Raw genomic sequence first — 16,273 nt, 5'->3', positions numbered from 1 at the left:
ACTATCTCACCTCATCTTTTGTCTACTTTGATTATTTCAATGGCAAGCCACAGTCTAGAACACACAGCCCTAACTCTGGATGGGATGGGTTAGAATTCGAGGTTCTCCTTTATCTGAAAAAGACTATTGCTTCATATTTGTCTCCTGTTCCTCTCTCCACCACCTGCAGAAGCCCTATTTTACTACCTGTGGGTCCCGACCTTACCATACTGCTGCACTTTTGCAGGTGCTATTCTGTACAGAGAAGGGTGAACTCCTGAACGGTCTTCAAAGGTGAGGGTAAGAACCTCTTCTCCAAACACGTTGTGTTAATCTTGGGGTCCCCTCAGATTGGGGACAAGAGAACTTAGTTCTCACACCATATTTTAAGTTCCATAAAGCAAGTGCCATGTCTGTTTTGTTCAATTCTCTATAAACAGTACCTAGAAGACTGTTTGTTTCTTAGTAGTTGCTCAATAAATGTTTGTTAAATAAGTGTGTGAATGAAAAAAAAAATGGCTAGTGTGAAGTATCTCAAATAGTGCATCTGCTCAGCAGTGACAAGAGTAAACTTCAATTTCTCCCTTTAAGTATTGTCCTTGATATATCAAATAATGAATGAGAATAGGTACATAATATTAAAATCAAATACTAACAATGCTTTTTAATTCTAAAAAAACACTAAGCATGAAAACATAATTAACATGTAAATATTTGCCTCTGTGTTAAACCTTCCAAATTAGAGAAATAGTTGGCTTATTTTTTACAATAATTTGGAGTTTTAAAATACTGTTGCTTCAAACACCATTTTTAAAAAGTCTACTATATATTTTAAAACACTATGTTATTGTCACTTTAGAAAAATTAAAGTTTGTATTTTATTATAGCACAATCTATACATCCTTTCCTGAAGCTATAAACCCTTCTTCTGAAACTAGGATTGAGTTCATGAGAAAAATTTAGTCATACTGAATAAGACAGACAATAAAGATTTAATCATTTCAACTTTAAGTCTCATATGAATCATTTCTAAACAAATTGCTGAAATGAGTTAAACTGAAAGCCTTTTTCTTGGAAAGACATGGCTGATTTATAAAAAGATACCAGGCATACGTATCTTTTCCTTTAAAGTTGCTTTCTCTCTGTGTGTATCGGGGGGTGGGTAGAGAGAAGTTTGCAAGTTTTCAGCTATTAGGTACTAACATATTAAAATCATCTATCACTAGATGAAATTCTCATATGTTATTAAATGTCATACTTAACAAAGAGGTGCCTACAAAGGGGAAAGAGAATGGGTGAAAGAGAACTAAATCTCTTTTTCTGCACTGTTTATCCTTCAAGTTGGGAAAAAAAATGATGAAAGGAAGAGTCATAATTTATAATCCTGACTTAGACATTAAAGTATGATAATGTCACTTGTTAGCAAAAACTAAAGCAATGGTCATTCAGATTAATGCTTGAAAACCATTTATTATAGAGTGTTCTCTTGCATTAATATATTCTTTGTGCTTTATATTACTAAAGAAAAAATTCACAAATAAATGCTTTTTTAAAAATTGTCAAATTTCTCAAATACTAGTTTTCAAAACCATTTCTCATTAGGTAAATTATGCCCACTATGCCTCCATTCCATTACTTTAGAACTCTAAATCAATTAAATTAATTGCCCAATAAACTTTTAAAGTTGTTGATTTGTTTTGATTTCCCAGAATACACTTGTTCATAACCCATTACTAATAATTTCAATTATTAGCTTCATTCCAGATTTTACACTTATTTGATTCACTCAGAAATATTTATCCATGGTCTCCAAAAGCAATTTTCGTAATGTCTACAAGTATATTTTCCTTCCAAACCATAGCGATGGCCCAGGATTTGGCCTAGCGTTCTCTCAAGCTCTGGCACCCTTTCTCCTTACCTTCTATGATGTAGACACACTCCCGGTCAGGGGGGTACTTGCTGGGATAATTGGGGGAAGTAAAAACACCTCCCTCTGCATGTTTTGTCCACGTTCCACACTGCACTGACTTCTGTGTTTCTGAGGAGGTTTGCTTTTCTGTATATATTTAAAAAAAAAAGAGCCATCATTCAATTTTCTATAAAACTAAAAATAGAGAGGACATTCTTGCAATTTCCATTAGTGAATTAATTTCTAAATGTTTTCTTAGTCAAAATCAATCAATTATATGATCTAAAAACTATCCAGATATTCTGGAATATTAACAGTATGGGGAAATTAGGAAAATGTAAAATAATTAGAGGTCTTCCACTCCCATTTTGCCAAAAGGACATACCCGTTCCTTTCTTGGTTGCCCCAGATAAATGGAGGATGACTAAACTTGCTACAACTGAAACAGAAAAGAAAAAGTACAGAGAGAAAATATTAGTATACATCAAAATGATCAAATTCCCTAACAAACTGCATTTAAAGCACAAATGATATCAAAACAGAATACTTTTATTGTTGTTAACTGTCCCATGTCAAAGTAGGACTTGCAAAAACTGATCCAAAATGCACAAAACAGGAAAGCTTAAGAATCCCTTAGGGAGTCATGCAAGTGGAGAATAGATGAGACCCAAACTCTTCATGCAAATATGTACTTCAAGTCTCAGAGGCCACATTGTCACCCACCAATGCCACATTGTAGCAAGGTTTCAGGACCCATTCTCTTTCTAAGGTGCCCTTTGGGAATGGCATCTGCTGACACCTCTAAAGGAAGTGGCAGGAATAGCAGGTAAGAGGAGGAAAGGGGAAAGCAGACAAGGAGAAAGGGCTCCAGGACTCATGGGAACACCCTGGCAATGTAGTTACAGCTGAGAAAATAAACGCTTAGGCAAGTCCTCTAGGAGGGGAGGGACAACAGGAGAAAATCAGATTATTTTGGATTGGAGGCATGAAGCACTGAACCACTGTCCTCCACACTTTCTAAGCTATGAAATTAATCTCTTCCAAGCCTTACCTTTGACCTAACATTTAATGTGAACCAGAAATAGATTATTCTGAGAAAGGTCACTTTTATAAGCATTTTATTATTAGTTTTTTTTTAGTATGAAAAGGAGACACTGAACTGTAACTTAGTAAAACTGCTAAGACCCTTATAACCTGAACTTGTATATTTCTTCTCTATTCTTGATTCAGTGAACATTTTTACAGGACCAAAAACTAGAAAAGGATTAAAGTAATCTAGTGTTCTTAATGTCAGACTTTTTCCTCTTCGGTTTTACTTTAATTACTTTGTTGCCCAATGACATGAAAGCTCTAAGTTCTATTTGGTCCACAATCATATTTACACTTAAAATGAATTCGGGAAAAGGAGGTTAAAATTCACATTTACGTCCTACACTAAAAGCAGCTTAAAAACTTATGCTTAAAGGTGTCGGGGTCTAGATATTAGGACTTAGGCAGATGGATCAATTACATTACATTGTACTCTAGCCTGGTCATCTGCTTTTCGATTTAACGTTGGTTGGCTGTTCTTGTCGTTGTTTGCGTGTGTATATTTAATAGAAAAAAAAATCAAATTCTAATTTGCCAAAATTCTATACACACAAACATGCAGGTATACAGCCATCAACATCAGGATATTCGTTTGGCGTCGCCTTTACTCGGCTTTCGCGTCTTGACGGCTCACGTTATGGAACGTGTACTACGATTAACACATCAGCAAAGGCGGCTGTCTCAACTGCGTGGCACCGGATCACCGCTAATCCTTGCTTTGTGGGGTCTAATTTCCACCACCCACTGTGGTTTTCCGACTTAGGTTCCCTTTTACTTGCTGAGTTTCGGTGCTATTTGTCTCCAATCCCTTCCGCGCCTCAGACTACACGCTCACAAAGCAACCTTGGTCTACTGGCCAGAACAGAGTTGGGGTTCGCAAAGCCCTTCGGCTTCAGGTGTTACCTTAAGAGTGACCCGCTGGGGCGGCCGGGGGGGGGGGGGGGGGTCGCCGGGATCCAGCACCCCCGGAAGCAGGGCTATTTCTCGTCCTCCCACCGGCCCGCGCCCCCGCTCTCTCGCTCCTGCCACCCGCGCCCGCCCGGGGCCCACGTCTCCGCCTTCTCCCGCACGTGCGCATCCCGGAACCCCAGGCTGCTGTCAGCTCCGGGAGGTTCCGGCGGGAGAGGAGCCCATCGCCCCGGGCCAACTCGGGGGCCAGCCCGGGGCTGACTGTGCGCCGTCCCCGGTCCATTACGCTGCGATCTAGAAAGTTTCCATCTGCCCCAGATACTCGCGGGCACTGCGGGGTCCGGCCGGGGCGGGTACTCACTGTGGAACAAACCGCGTCCATAGATCATGTCTGATGGTTACACCAGAGGCTCCGAGCTCCACTAATTCCATTTAGAGACGGGGCAACTTCCAGAGGTGGCGGAGAGGATGGAGTCGAGAGAATTCAAATACACAAACCCAGAGCAAAATCAAGGAGGGGGAGAGAGGGAGCGAGAGGAGAGAGAGGAGAGAGGAGGCGATCCGAGCCCACGCCGCAGCCAGAACCGAATTAGTCCGTCCCCGCGGCCTCGCCGGCTCTCAGCGCCGCGCAGCCAGCCGCCCCATGACGCTCGCCTCACACCCGGGCGCCGGGCGCCGCCAGCAGCCGCCCCGCGGGCAGCACCCTCCTCCTCTGCATCACCGCCGCCGCCGCAGCTGGCAGGGGGACGCGGCGCGCGGGCAGCGGGCGGGCGCCCCGAGCCGGGGCCGGGGCCGGGGCCGGATCCGGGGCCCCGCGGCGGGCGGACGCGCGGGCCGGAGGGCGGGGGCCAGTCCAGACCGACGGCAGCGCCGGCTCGCTCAGTCCCCAGTTTCATACACGACCAGCAGCAGGTCGGAGCAGCCCCGCGGGGAGGATGCCCAGCAGCAGCCCTCCTCTCTCCAGCCCTTGGGGATCTTCCGCTGAGGCATTGAAGACAGCAGGAAGGGGTCCGTCATCGGCTCGCCGGGCTCCGCGCCACCTCTGCGATCTTGCGGAGAGAGGAGCGGGTGGGTGGGCGTCTGGGAGGAGGGCTCGAGGGTGACGGAGGGGAGCGCGGGGGGCGGCGCAGGCAGGGAGGGGGAAGGAGCCGCAGGCTGGCGGGGCTACCGGGCGGGCGCCGCTGTCAGAGCCGGAGGCCGCGCGACCCTCCGGGTGGCCCCGAGCCGAGGTGCGCCTGAGCAGCTCCGCGTGGCCCGGCGCCCCCCGGGCTGGCGCGCGGCGGAATGGGGCGGCGGCGGCAAGGACATCACACCCGCCCGGATCCTGGGGGAGGAGGGGAGGGGGAAGGGGTGCAGATCAGGCTGGGAGCCTCACTCGGCCAGTCGGGGGCGAGGGGGCGAGCGGGCGGCAGGCGAATCCCGAGCGGGAGCTGCGGGCCCCCTCCAAGGCGTGCGCGGGGGAGGGGCCAGCAGGTGAAAAATCCTCCTTGGGGGGTGCGTTTTCACTTTGGAAGGGCTAGAGGTTGTGCTCGATCAGCCTCCCCGCTCGTTACATCCCATCTGTCTAAAGGAAGCGGGTCTCCTTCTGCCCTGGGGTGACGGCTTTGCCATGGACTCGCTTCTCGCCTGGGAACCGGGAGGGCCGCGCGCGCCCAGGACCCGGCGGCGATAAAAGTTTAGCGGCTCATCCCGCGGCCCGATGCAGAGGTAGCCCCTACCAAACCGCTCTTGCAAATCCGCCTGCTTCCTACAGTTTACCTTTCCCCTCCTCCAGATAATTAAAGCCCCCTGGGAAACGCAGAGCGCCCCCTAGCCCCCTTCCCGCCCCAGCACACGCGAGCGCGCGCGGCGCAGTAAACTCGGGGAGAAAAACCGAGCTGCGGGGGACACCGCACCGGAAAAGCCCCAGCTAGCCAAATGCGAAAAAACGCAGACGCCCTGGCAGTGACCACCAGACAGCGCGGAGGAGGGCCCGGGCGCGCGGGAGCCCGCAGCAGCAGCGCCTCCGCCCCGGCCAGCTCCTTCCCGCCCTCCAGACGCGCGGGCCCGACTCCGGGGACGCAGGGGCCGTCGCAACCCGGCCACCGCCTTAGGGGTGCCGGATCCCCGAGGCCCTCAGCCGCCAGGACCCGTCCCGCAGCCGAGACTGGGGCTCCGGGTGGGGATGATGGCGGCGAGGAAAGGGGGCTAGGAAGAACCAGGGGAGGCAGGGAGCTCTCCAAGCAGGGCTCCGGGGACCTGGGTCGCCTCACAGGGCCGAGGAGGCATCTAGGGCCGTGAGAGGAGACCGGAGACCCGGCTCCCGGCCCAGAGAGTGCTTCCCTGCACCTGCTGCGGCGGCGCTGGGGCGCCCACGTGGACGCGCGGGTGCTGGCCTCCGTCTCCTGACAAAAAGACGAGGTGAGGGATAAAACTCCGAGTCCAGAGGGGATCCCCGAGACTCCTTCCACCAGGCTTGTGGTTCCTTGGTCCTCCGGAGGCTGCAAGTCCTCGACGGCGGGGTAAAGTGGAACAGTAGAGGGGTGTGTGTGCGTGCGTGTTTGTGTGCGCCCGTGTCCATTTAACAGCAGATGGGTAGGTGGGGCGGGGTGCGTGGTGGGGGAAGACGAGGAGCGCCCGCAGAGCGCCAGTGCCGCCGGAGCAAGACGCCTGTGAGAGGAGCTAGAGGCCCGAAAAAAGAGAGAGAAAGGGACTTGCGGAGGGGGAGCCGGGAGGAACGTCTCGGAAAGCCACAGGCTGTATGCCCACGGGCGTACTTGGAAAAGGAAGGGACCGGGGTAGGCAGGAGGCCCCGCGGGAGTCGTGCGACCCGGGAGCAATTCCTGTGCCAGCGCGGAGTGGGGGTGGGGGGAAGAAGTGGGGTTGAAAAGCGGGTTTCCAGCTGCAAAGAAACAAAAATGTCCAGTGTTGGGGCCGGTTACTAAATGAGTGACCAGATTGCAAAGGATGACTGTACGTCGTTTTCTTGGATCCGAGTCACCTGGGGATGGTTCTTGAGAAAAGATCAGTGACGACAAGTCGGTAGCTGAATATTGAAGTCTTTCTTCAGATGAGAGGGTAATTATTTTTTATACCCCAAAATATGTCTTCTTAAGAGAACGACACGGTTCTTCCATGAGGGAGTGACAACGTTCAAGTTATGTTACGGAAAATTACTGCATCTCTCAATGGCAATGTAAAGATAGAGGAATGAAAAACTGGTCTTATGCCAAACCCATCCACTTAAGTATTTCTAACCTCCTCCCTCCTCTTTGCCCAGGGCGGTGTCCCAGGACACATATTTGTAGCCTGGACAAGAAGTGGCCCCTACAGAGCTTTGCGGGTCCTCCTGGCATCTGGAGGGGGTGGGGTTCAGGGAATCCCCGGGAGGGGACGGGTCTTATCCTTTTGTCCAGCTCTCATTCCTCCACCATTACCTAGCGCCCAGTATACCTGTGTTTGCCAGACGTATCTGCAACCCAGATTCTCCTAAAAGTGGCTTCTGTCAGCTTTGGTGCCAGCGTCCACCACGCGGCGCCTGGTGCTCAGAAGCCAGGGAGTGTGAACTGGCCTGAACCTGGAAGACTGAGGCGCTCCCACGCTTTCGCCATTATTTACTAAAAAAGAAACTGAGTCAGGGCAATGCCTGGGCTTCACTCTGCCCTCCTAATGCTCCCTGCGCGCCGGTCTCACTTTTTCCTTGGAGATTCCGCTCATTTTCTTGCACACACATGCACACACACTTGTCACCATCCACCAACCACATCCTGCTTCCTTGGCAAGCTGCCCTGTTATTTTTTTGGGTTCCAAAACATCACTTGCTGAGTAATGCTACCTCCCTAGTGGAGGCACGTGGAATTTTTCTTTCTGAGGATGTATGAGAAAAGCTCAGCTTCTCAGAGAGAAGGCTATGAACCCATATGGTCAAGTCTCGAGATGTGATTATTTTGAAGGGGTCAACTTATAAAGGCATAGCTTTCATAAGATAAAGGTGCTTGTCCTGGAGGAAGGTGCTTTGTCACAGTTCTCCAAGGTTAACATAGAACTGGGGTCCACTATAGAAGATAAGGCAGAATTAAAGCCACTTGAATCCATTCACTGTCACCAGTGTTCTTTTTGGCTCACACCTTAATAATGAAGGGTACAAAATATTTCCAAATCCCTAAAAAGAGTTGGTGTAGGATTTCTACATTTGCTCTTCTGATTTAAAAATGTAGTATTTGTCCACATGCAGATAATTTTCTACAGAATATAATAAAGCTCCTGGTCCGAGGAGGCATCATTAATCTGCTGTATTGACATCATCTTCAGTTGTTTCTCTGTAGTTAAAAGAGGCGCTGTTACAAAAGAATAGGAAGTAAATCAGCACTTCTGATACATTCCCTATTGCGTTAATGTTGTATTTCTAAATAATAATATTTTTATTTACGTAACTATGAAATGTAAAATTCTATACTTTATTATATTAGGAATATATGTCATATTCATTTATCATGATATTTATTAGTAATTAAATTACTGCCAAATACTGGACTATTTTTCAAAATGATCTGCAATTCTCTAATATGAAACTGGCTTTAAATAAGATTGATGAGGCCATTTTTCTTCAATAGTCTGTAGGTATATCCTGAGAGAGTAGAAAGTCTTCTTAAAATAAAATACATTAAAAGTTTTGAAATCTTACTTTAAAAACCAGGCAGTATATTTCATGATCTTGCCCAGGGGAAAATCAAATGCAGTTGTCTTGAAGTATGAATCTTTTAAATTGTTGGAAATCAAAAGAATGTTAGCCTTCAGTGGGCAAGAATTTTCATAGAACTAAATTATGCAAACAGTATGTTAGCAGTACTTACAGATATATAGTTATTGTTCATGTTGTTTTACAGTAAGTGGAATTGTGCTCTGGGAACTATGTATTATCATTTCTATTGGGGGGAAATGGTAAGGGGTTTAAAATAATTCCATGATCCACCAATTCATTGTAAAATTTTAGAGAAACATTATTTTCATTTGTTTAATATTTGACAGTGGCTTGTAAAAATTTAAGATATTTTGTAATTAACAGACCAATTAATAGCTAGCTGTCAATAAGTCAACATAAACTAAAGGAGCAATTATGAAAAGAAACCTTACGATTGAAAGGTGCATTGCTTTTAAAGTCTTTGTATCAACTACCATGCCAAGAAAGCTACTTGCTCCTATGTTGGGGACAAAGAGAGCCACCTTTCATAATTGAAAACGGGAGTTTAACCATGTTTGGAAAACACAAGTTAAACTGATGAGTAAATATGTCAACATCCATTATTGAAAGCCAACAAAAACTTTTACTTAAAATTGATAAATCAGCTATATGACTTTTACTTGCTTACAGGTTAGTTATAAACTTTCTTATCCTCAATTAAATAAATTAATAGCATCACATAAATTTACAAGCTTTGGCTATTTGAGGCATAACATATTGTTATGATTTGTTGAGTGTTATGCAGAGGATATGGAAAACAATAAAGCTAAGATTTGCGTTTTTGAAAATAACCCTAAATGTTACTGTAGAACAGGACTTAAATCTGATTCATGAAATGCATTTTGAACAGAAAAACTAGCTTTGGTGAATGGTGCATGAAATAAGTGTTGAATAAAAGGCATATGAGTTTATAATGTGTTTATTTTTGTTGAATTTAAATTTCTTTTTCATGAAGTGTTTATTAAAAACAAAGCCTAGGCAAAAAAAAGGAAATATAAATTAAAAAAATAAACACAAATCTTGTGTCAGTATCAAAAACAATAACAGTAGAAACTAATATCCAAATATCTCAGTGTCACATGTCTGGAAACTTCAACAACTACAATGACAATAATAAAATTATTTATGTTTTTTAAATGACTTAAAAAATTAAATAAATAAAAAATGACTCAGACCAAGGTTGAAATTATGAGGGAAAGTAGAAAATCTAGAACTTAATAACAAGTATAGCAATAAATGTCTTAATCTGAGGGCTGTTATAAAGCAATATTAGAAGACAACTTGCCATTTTACCCACAAAAGCACAGAAGGGCTAAATATAGAACAACATAGTAAGCGCAAAGAAAAAAAAGAATGAAGAAAACAACACAGCTAATGCTAGAAATAAATGAAACCGACTGAGAGAATCAGGATGATAATTGAAACCAATTCTAGTTCTTTGAAAAAAGAAATTAGAAAAAGCTCTTGCAAGATTGCTCAGGAACAATGAAGAAAACTGGAACCATATAAATACATGAGGAATGAAAGGGGGAGAAACTAGCAATAAAAAACCAAAGCAGGTAAATTTCATGAAAAACGTATATGAACAAATTTTAAAAGCCAGGATTAAATGGGTATAATTGTAGAAAAATATACACTGCAGACATGTCTGAAAAAAAAGTAGAAATTATTGAACCTACCCATAAATATTAAATAATTTGAATTGCTAGTCCTGCTCCTGGACTCTCACCCCACCAAGCAAGCACATAAATGAATGGGTGAATGCATGAATGCATGAATGAATGAATGAATGAATACATAAATAAACGGCTCCCTGGACAAGCTGATATTACACCTAAATTTTACTTCATGACAACTTTTACATTTATGGAAACAGTAATCCATTTTTTGACAAGTAGTTTCAGAAAAAGTAAATTAGGAAAAGCTATAAAGCTCATCTTGTGAGGCTAGTAAGACCTCACGGTAAGGCCAGATTTAGGGACTTCCTTTTTGGGGACCCCACCCTATTCCCTTCAGCCTCACCTGTCAGTGCACACTGGCTTGTGTAAGGGCCAATGCAAATTAAAATAATAATACTGAAAGGGCTTAATACTCTCGTTGAACATAATGGAAGAGACTTCCTCCTCCCTCCCATCCCTTAGAATCTACTTTAGAAAACCTTAATAAGTTCTCTCTTTGTCTATTTGTAATCAAGGAAGGAACCCCCTGCCCCACGCCCTGCCCCCCCCCGCACAGCTTCCTGGGAAGAGATAAGCATAATTTCTGGGGGTCCCTGGCTCCAAATTGTAAACCTATCTCCAAAATATCTTTGGAATATGTATGTAATGGGTTGTAGCCACCCAGCCACATAGAAAGGGTGAGCTCTCTTTCATTAGTTGCAATCTTGAAAATTGCCTGTGGTGCTTCACATTCTGCTTTAATGCTTATTCAATGACAAAATAGTTTCTCTTTCCCTTCTACCACTGTGGAGAGGTATGCTGGGTTGGGAGAAGATTTTGTTTTTAATTACATTTTCCCAAAACCTAATCTCCAACTGTCAGCAACTGCAGATATTTTTTCTAAGGGCTTTCTCGGGCTGTCCAGCCCATTCCGCCCAGACTTGCAGCAGGGAGAAGTGCAAGCGCCCTCATCTGTCCACAGAACAACTCTCCAAAGATGCAGAGAGTTCAAACTCTTCGGTACCAACTCTCTGCTGAGTGTTCAAAGTTCTCAAGGGCGGGCTTTGCCCTGACTTCCGAGTTCCCGGCAGGAGTAAGGAGCAGCTGCGCCCTAAGGCTTGCTTGATGACGCCCTCTTAAGACTGTTGCCTTCCCTTCCCACTCACCTTCCAGGGTTTCCTGGAAGAATCTCCAAAATAAACTTCTGATACTCAGATCCCGGGGTTTGTTCCTGGAGAAAGCCAAGCAAAACAATTGGTGCTTTCTTAGGATGGGATTCTGACAGCACCTCTCCGGCCGGTGGGCAGGATGCCGGGGTTGGTGGGCTTAGGGCAGTGCTGCCCCCACACGTTACAGCAGCTGGATTGCTGAGGCTTTCACCTGGGGAAGGCTAGGACGATGTTTTCTTATTCATGGGTGCCTGGGACCACACCTGATGGTTCCTATGCTAACAAATGACCCGGTGGGGCCAACCAGACTTGCGACCTTAGGGTTGGGGGCTAAACTCAATTATGAAATTATGCCCTCCCAGGAAGTCAGGCTACCACTCGGGTGGTCTTTCTGGGCCCTTAAGAGTCAGAATTGAATGGAACGAATTGAGCTACTTGCAGTATTCGCTGCTGGTGTCAGAAGTTGCAGAAGTTTTTCCAAATTGTGAATTACCTCAAAGCCTTTCAAGATGACACTGACCTCACACCTGCCCTCACCTTCCTTCATTTATTCCAGACCGTTTACCAGGTTCAAGTCTCAGCAGAGCCATCGGGAGGAGTTCTGTCTCTGTTCTGAGATGACGTGAATTACCAGCAGAACCTGAAAATGGGTCTTGTGGGTGCTACACTGAGATGCAATACCAGTATTTCCACCCGATTCACTGTAAGCCGTTGGGTTCTCAACGCTTCAAGGAGACATCCCGGGAGTTTTCTAGTACTTGCTTCAGGTGACCTTTAGGAAGCATTAAATTTTGAGTCATCAGAATTTGTCCCGTATCAAAAATCTCCTACTGATATTGGTATTTTGTCCCCTATCCCTCTACCCCAGTCTAGTGCCTGCTGATCTAGTCTCAGATACTGCTAATAATTCTGTTGCTTTCCAAACAGAAACAAAATTTCCCCACTTGGGACATGCTGAATCTTGAACCTAGTCATTTGGTCTGGAATCAATGAGGGGAGGGGAGGAGAATGCAGTTTTGAACAATTATGTTACAGTTGAGAAAATAATTGAGTTTTCCTCTTTTTGAGCAAATAGAGCTTGAGAATGGAGTTTGGAACAATTGTGTTACCTTCAGTTGAGAAAATAATTGAGTTTTCCTCTCTTTGAGCAAATAGAGCTTGAGAGTTGAATTCAGAAATAAGATAATAGAGGCAGTCATATTTTTGCACACTGTGTACAATGTCTTTTAGACTGATACCCAATTGTCTCCTGTTGCCCCACAAACAAATTTTATTTTAAAATTTGAATGAGATATTCCTTATGACATTCAAATAGTTACCATAGTTTCCACCTGAAACTTTATACCCCAATCTGAAAATTTTTCTTAATTCTGAAAATGAAAAACATGCTTGTAATTGTTGTCACAGCTGTAGAAGCCTTACAGCATATATTAGGGATGTTCAGGATAATAAAGAGAGATGGTCAAATTAATGCCAAATACATTATTTGTGCAAATGTGTATTCATGACAGCCACCTTGGTGAATAAACATTTGTCTTTCATTGGATTTCTCCCAAATTATTTTTCAAATGACAAAATTCTCCAGGGAAGAACAAGGCTTGCATATAAAATCTCTTCTTTTTTAGTTTTTGTTTTCTTTTTCAAGAAGATTTTGGCTTGAATAAACAGTAGATTTGCTAGGGAGTGATAGAAGAAGGTCAGGGCAACTTAACTGGGCAATACTACTAATAACAGAGATTATTTTTTAAAGACCAAAATTATTATTTCCTAGTAATTTTGATCCTGAAAAAAAAATAGAAAAAAGGGTTCAATAAATGAGATGAAGATATAGATAGAAAGATGTTTGTTTGATAGATAAATAGATAAAGGACCTTTTGAATATTCTATATAATCAAATATTTACATGTTGGAATTTTAGTACTTTATTTGAGTTTATCTAGACACATTTACATTCAAGTACCATCCTATGCATCTTTTTGAAATAAAGGATTTGCCTTTCCCTAGAAAACTAATACATTATTTTAAAATGGAGCACAGTGTTCTTATTACCTTTGGCAATAAGCTGTTTTTTTTTACAGTGTATTTTTGTATAAACTTTTGACTCATATTCTTTTATTTTAAGCTTACAACTCAGAATTCAAAACTACGTACATATAGATGGAGGTGCTTGAAAAGAAAATCTGCTCTTCTGGAATACTGAATGGTAAAATTAAAGCTTCTCACTGGAAGCAGAATACAAAGAAAGCAAATGAAAGACTGAACACAGTTTGAAAAAGCATTAAAATAATAATTTATTTTCACTTTGCTTAACAAATAAAACATATATGCCATTGATATATCTTAATTCTGTTTATTTTAGAAAACTAATTTGAGACAACTTAAACAGTCTTCAAAAGTTTTCTGTCATTTACCTTTTTTCTGGAGAAAACTTCTGTTTGTCCAGTCATAGTATATACAAATTTTGCTTTCCCCTTATTTAAAAATCATCTCCTATGTCTTTTTTTTTTTAAAAAGACATCTCCATGTCTTTTTTTTTTTAAAAAAGACATCTCCATGTCTTTTTTTTTTTAAAAAAAAAGACATCTCCATGTCTTTTTTTGGTGCTGTTTTCTTTTCTCTGGTCCCTGAGCCATGGCATACAAAAGTCTATCCACATCAGCAGACTTGAAGAGATCTAAGCAGTTTAAACTCTGGCAATTCCAGTTTTTTAATTATCAAAGTGATTTCTGAGGTTGCACCAAGCTCTAAGAATTTATGATTCTAATTGGGACTACCTTCTGACTCTATCAGTGAGAGTATCTGTTGTTGTACTTGGCTGCAAGAACAAAAGCCCTAAAACTGACTAGGTTTTAAATAAAGAAAAGTTTATTTTTCACATCAGAAGGAGCCCAGAGGGATGTAACTCCAGGGCTGGTTCATTCAGTGGCCGAATAGCCTTGCCAGGTACCCAGGCTCTGTCCACGCTTCCCGCCTCAGCCTCTCCTCATGATCACAAAACGGCTGCAATTCAGCCTTATTTTTCTCCTTTACAGAGTGGGGTTTGTAATCGTGTATTTCTAGACTTTGGTGAGCAGTAATCTTACAAGTCAAGTAAAGCACAGGCACAATTCCTCATTTATAAAATGTGTCCAATAAATGCTGACTTTGCAGTTATAAAAATTGTAGAATATTTAATGTCATGTAATAATGATCAGAATATATTAAGAAAACGTTTTTGTAATAGTGTGTATCTCATATATCTGAGAGAGAGAACAGAGAGAGAGCAGGCTGTCAGACAGACAAGGAAAGGATGCATTCCCAAATTGGTTGGTGTTATAGATATTGTTTTTCCTTACATGTACTGTCAAAATTTTCTACAACTAACATAGTATGTGTGATAACAGAAAATGAAATGTATTAAAAGAAAAAAATATGTTCATTAAAATTATGCCTGCAACAGTTTTAGTCATAGCATCTTGACACAAGTTTCAGCAGGAGACTCTTTCTTCCCGTACTTCCAAGAGTCCCAAGAAGAGATTGAACAACAAGCTCTATTTCCCCTCATTAGTCCTTTATGGCAGGTGCTGATGTCTTCTGTGGATCAAAACTCCCCCCACACTGTTTTCCATTCTCCATTGTGGTTGTTTGAAGCTGTAATGTACCCCAGAAAAGACCATGTTCTTTTAATCCATTCCTGTGGGTGCAGACCTGCTGTGGGTGGGAGCTTTGGGTTAGGTTCTTTCAACCTAGATGTGACCCAGCCCATACAAGGTGGGTCTTGATCCTTTTACTGTAGTCCTTTATGAGAGGATAAAGGACAGACAGAGACAAGCTCTAGAGAAGCTAAGAGACAAGGAAACACCCACAGAAGCTGAGAGAGGAAGTCACTGAAGCCAGAACTGGAAGCAACAAAACCCAGGAGAGAAGGACCAACAGATGGTGGCCATGTGTCTTCTCATGTGACAGAGGTATCCCAGATGCCGGCAGCCTTTCTTCAGAGTCCAGGTATCATCCTGTTGATGCCTTGATTTGGACATTTACAAGGCCTTAGAACTATAAATTTGTAATCTACTGAATCCTCATTGTAGAAGCCAGTCTGTTTCTGGTATATTGCATTCTGGCAGCTTTAGTAAACCGAAACATCCTTCTTATGGATGGTAGTTTCTACTTCGTTGTCCTATTCCTTTTCCACCACTGCACATTAGGTGTTGATAACTTGCCTCATTTCCCTTACAAAAGAAAACTATAGAGAGAATTCTGGATTTGGTGAGCAAACTGCACATGACCACAAAATCCTGGACTTGAAAGCAGGCATAAAAGGATGAGAAGGTGGGGATATTCTCCCTTTGGGGAAAGGGCAACTGCATTTACTATAAACATAGGTTTTCATGTTTGTATGGAATGTCCACGTATCCAAAGGGGTGCATATACATTCACTGATGGCTGCTAACCCAGCGTGAATTACTCTCATTGTTCTTGCTAACTCAACCCCAGTGTTGTGAAGACATCCAATCCTTGGCTCAGAATTTGGTGCACGGAACATTTACATTGATTGTCGGTTATTCTAAGAAAAGTTTACCTTGAACATAAAAAGAAAAAATAGATAGGCGAAGACTACTTTTTTTTGATAACTGTTATTTTTCTATGACACTGCCACTATATACAGCAGGTTTGAAAAATAATGTATGGTCACTTGCAATGGGGAGTCTGAAGATACTCTAGACAAAGTGAGGAAGAGGGTAAAAGCCAGGAGGATAGGAGCTATAATCCCCAAAATGTTATCCTGAAGCTTATCTTGCCCTGAACATCTTGTTACACACAAAAATGAGAGTATATTTCTCTACGGCTGAAGTCATGATTA

The 16,273-nt window shown here is 43.2% G+C and overlaps 1 protein-coding gene across 1 annotated transcript in view; it reads right to left on the bottom strand.

Moving 5' to 3' along the window:
- The window catches only part of NETO1 (neuropilin and tolloid like 1), a 109,530-nt gene extending 103,073 nt beyond the window's left edge, over window positions 1-6,457 (bottom strand). The window contains 3 exon segments of the mRNA XM_037806185.1: window positions 1,898-2,035; window positions 2,274-2,327; window positions 6,215-6,457. Of these exon segments, the coding sequence (XP_037662113.1) occupies window positions 1,898-2,035; window positions 2,274-2,327; window positions 6,215-6,446 (424 nt within the window). The 5' untranslated portion in view covers window positions 6,447-6,457.
- Window positions 6,458-16,273: the final 9,816 nt, after the last annotated feature.

The sequence above is a fragment of the Choloepus didactylus genome, chromosome 16 (genome assembly GCF_015220235.1).
Source record: "Choloepus didactylus isolate mChoDid1 chromosome 16, mChoDid1.pri, whole genome shotgun sequence".
NCBI lineage: Eukaryota > Metazoa > Chordata > Mammalia > Pilosa > Megalonychidae > Choloepus > Choloepus didactylus.
The sequence above is the reverse complement of the archived record's forward strand: the minus strand, read 5'-3'. Positions and strand labels throughout refer to the sequence as shown.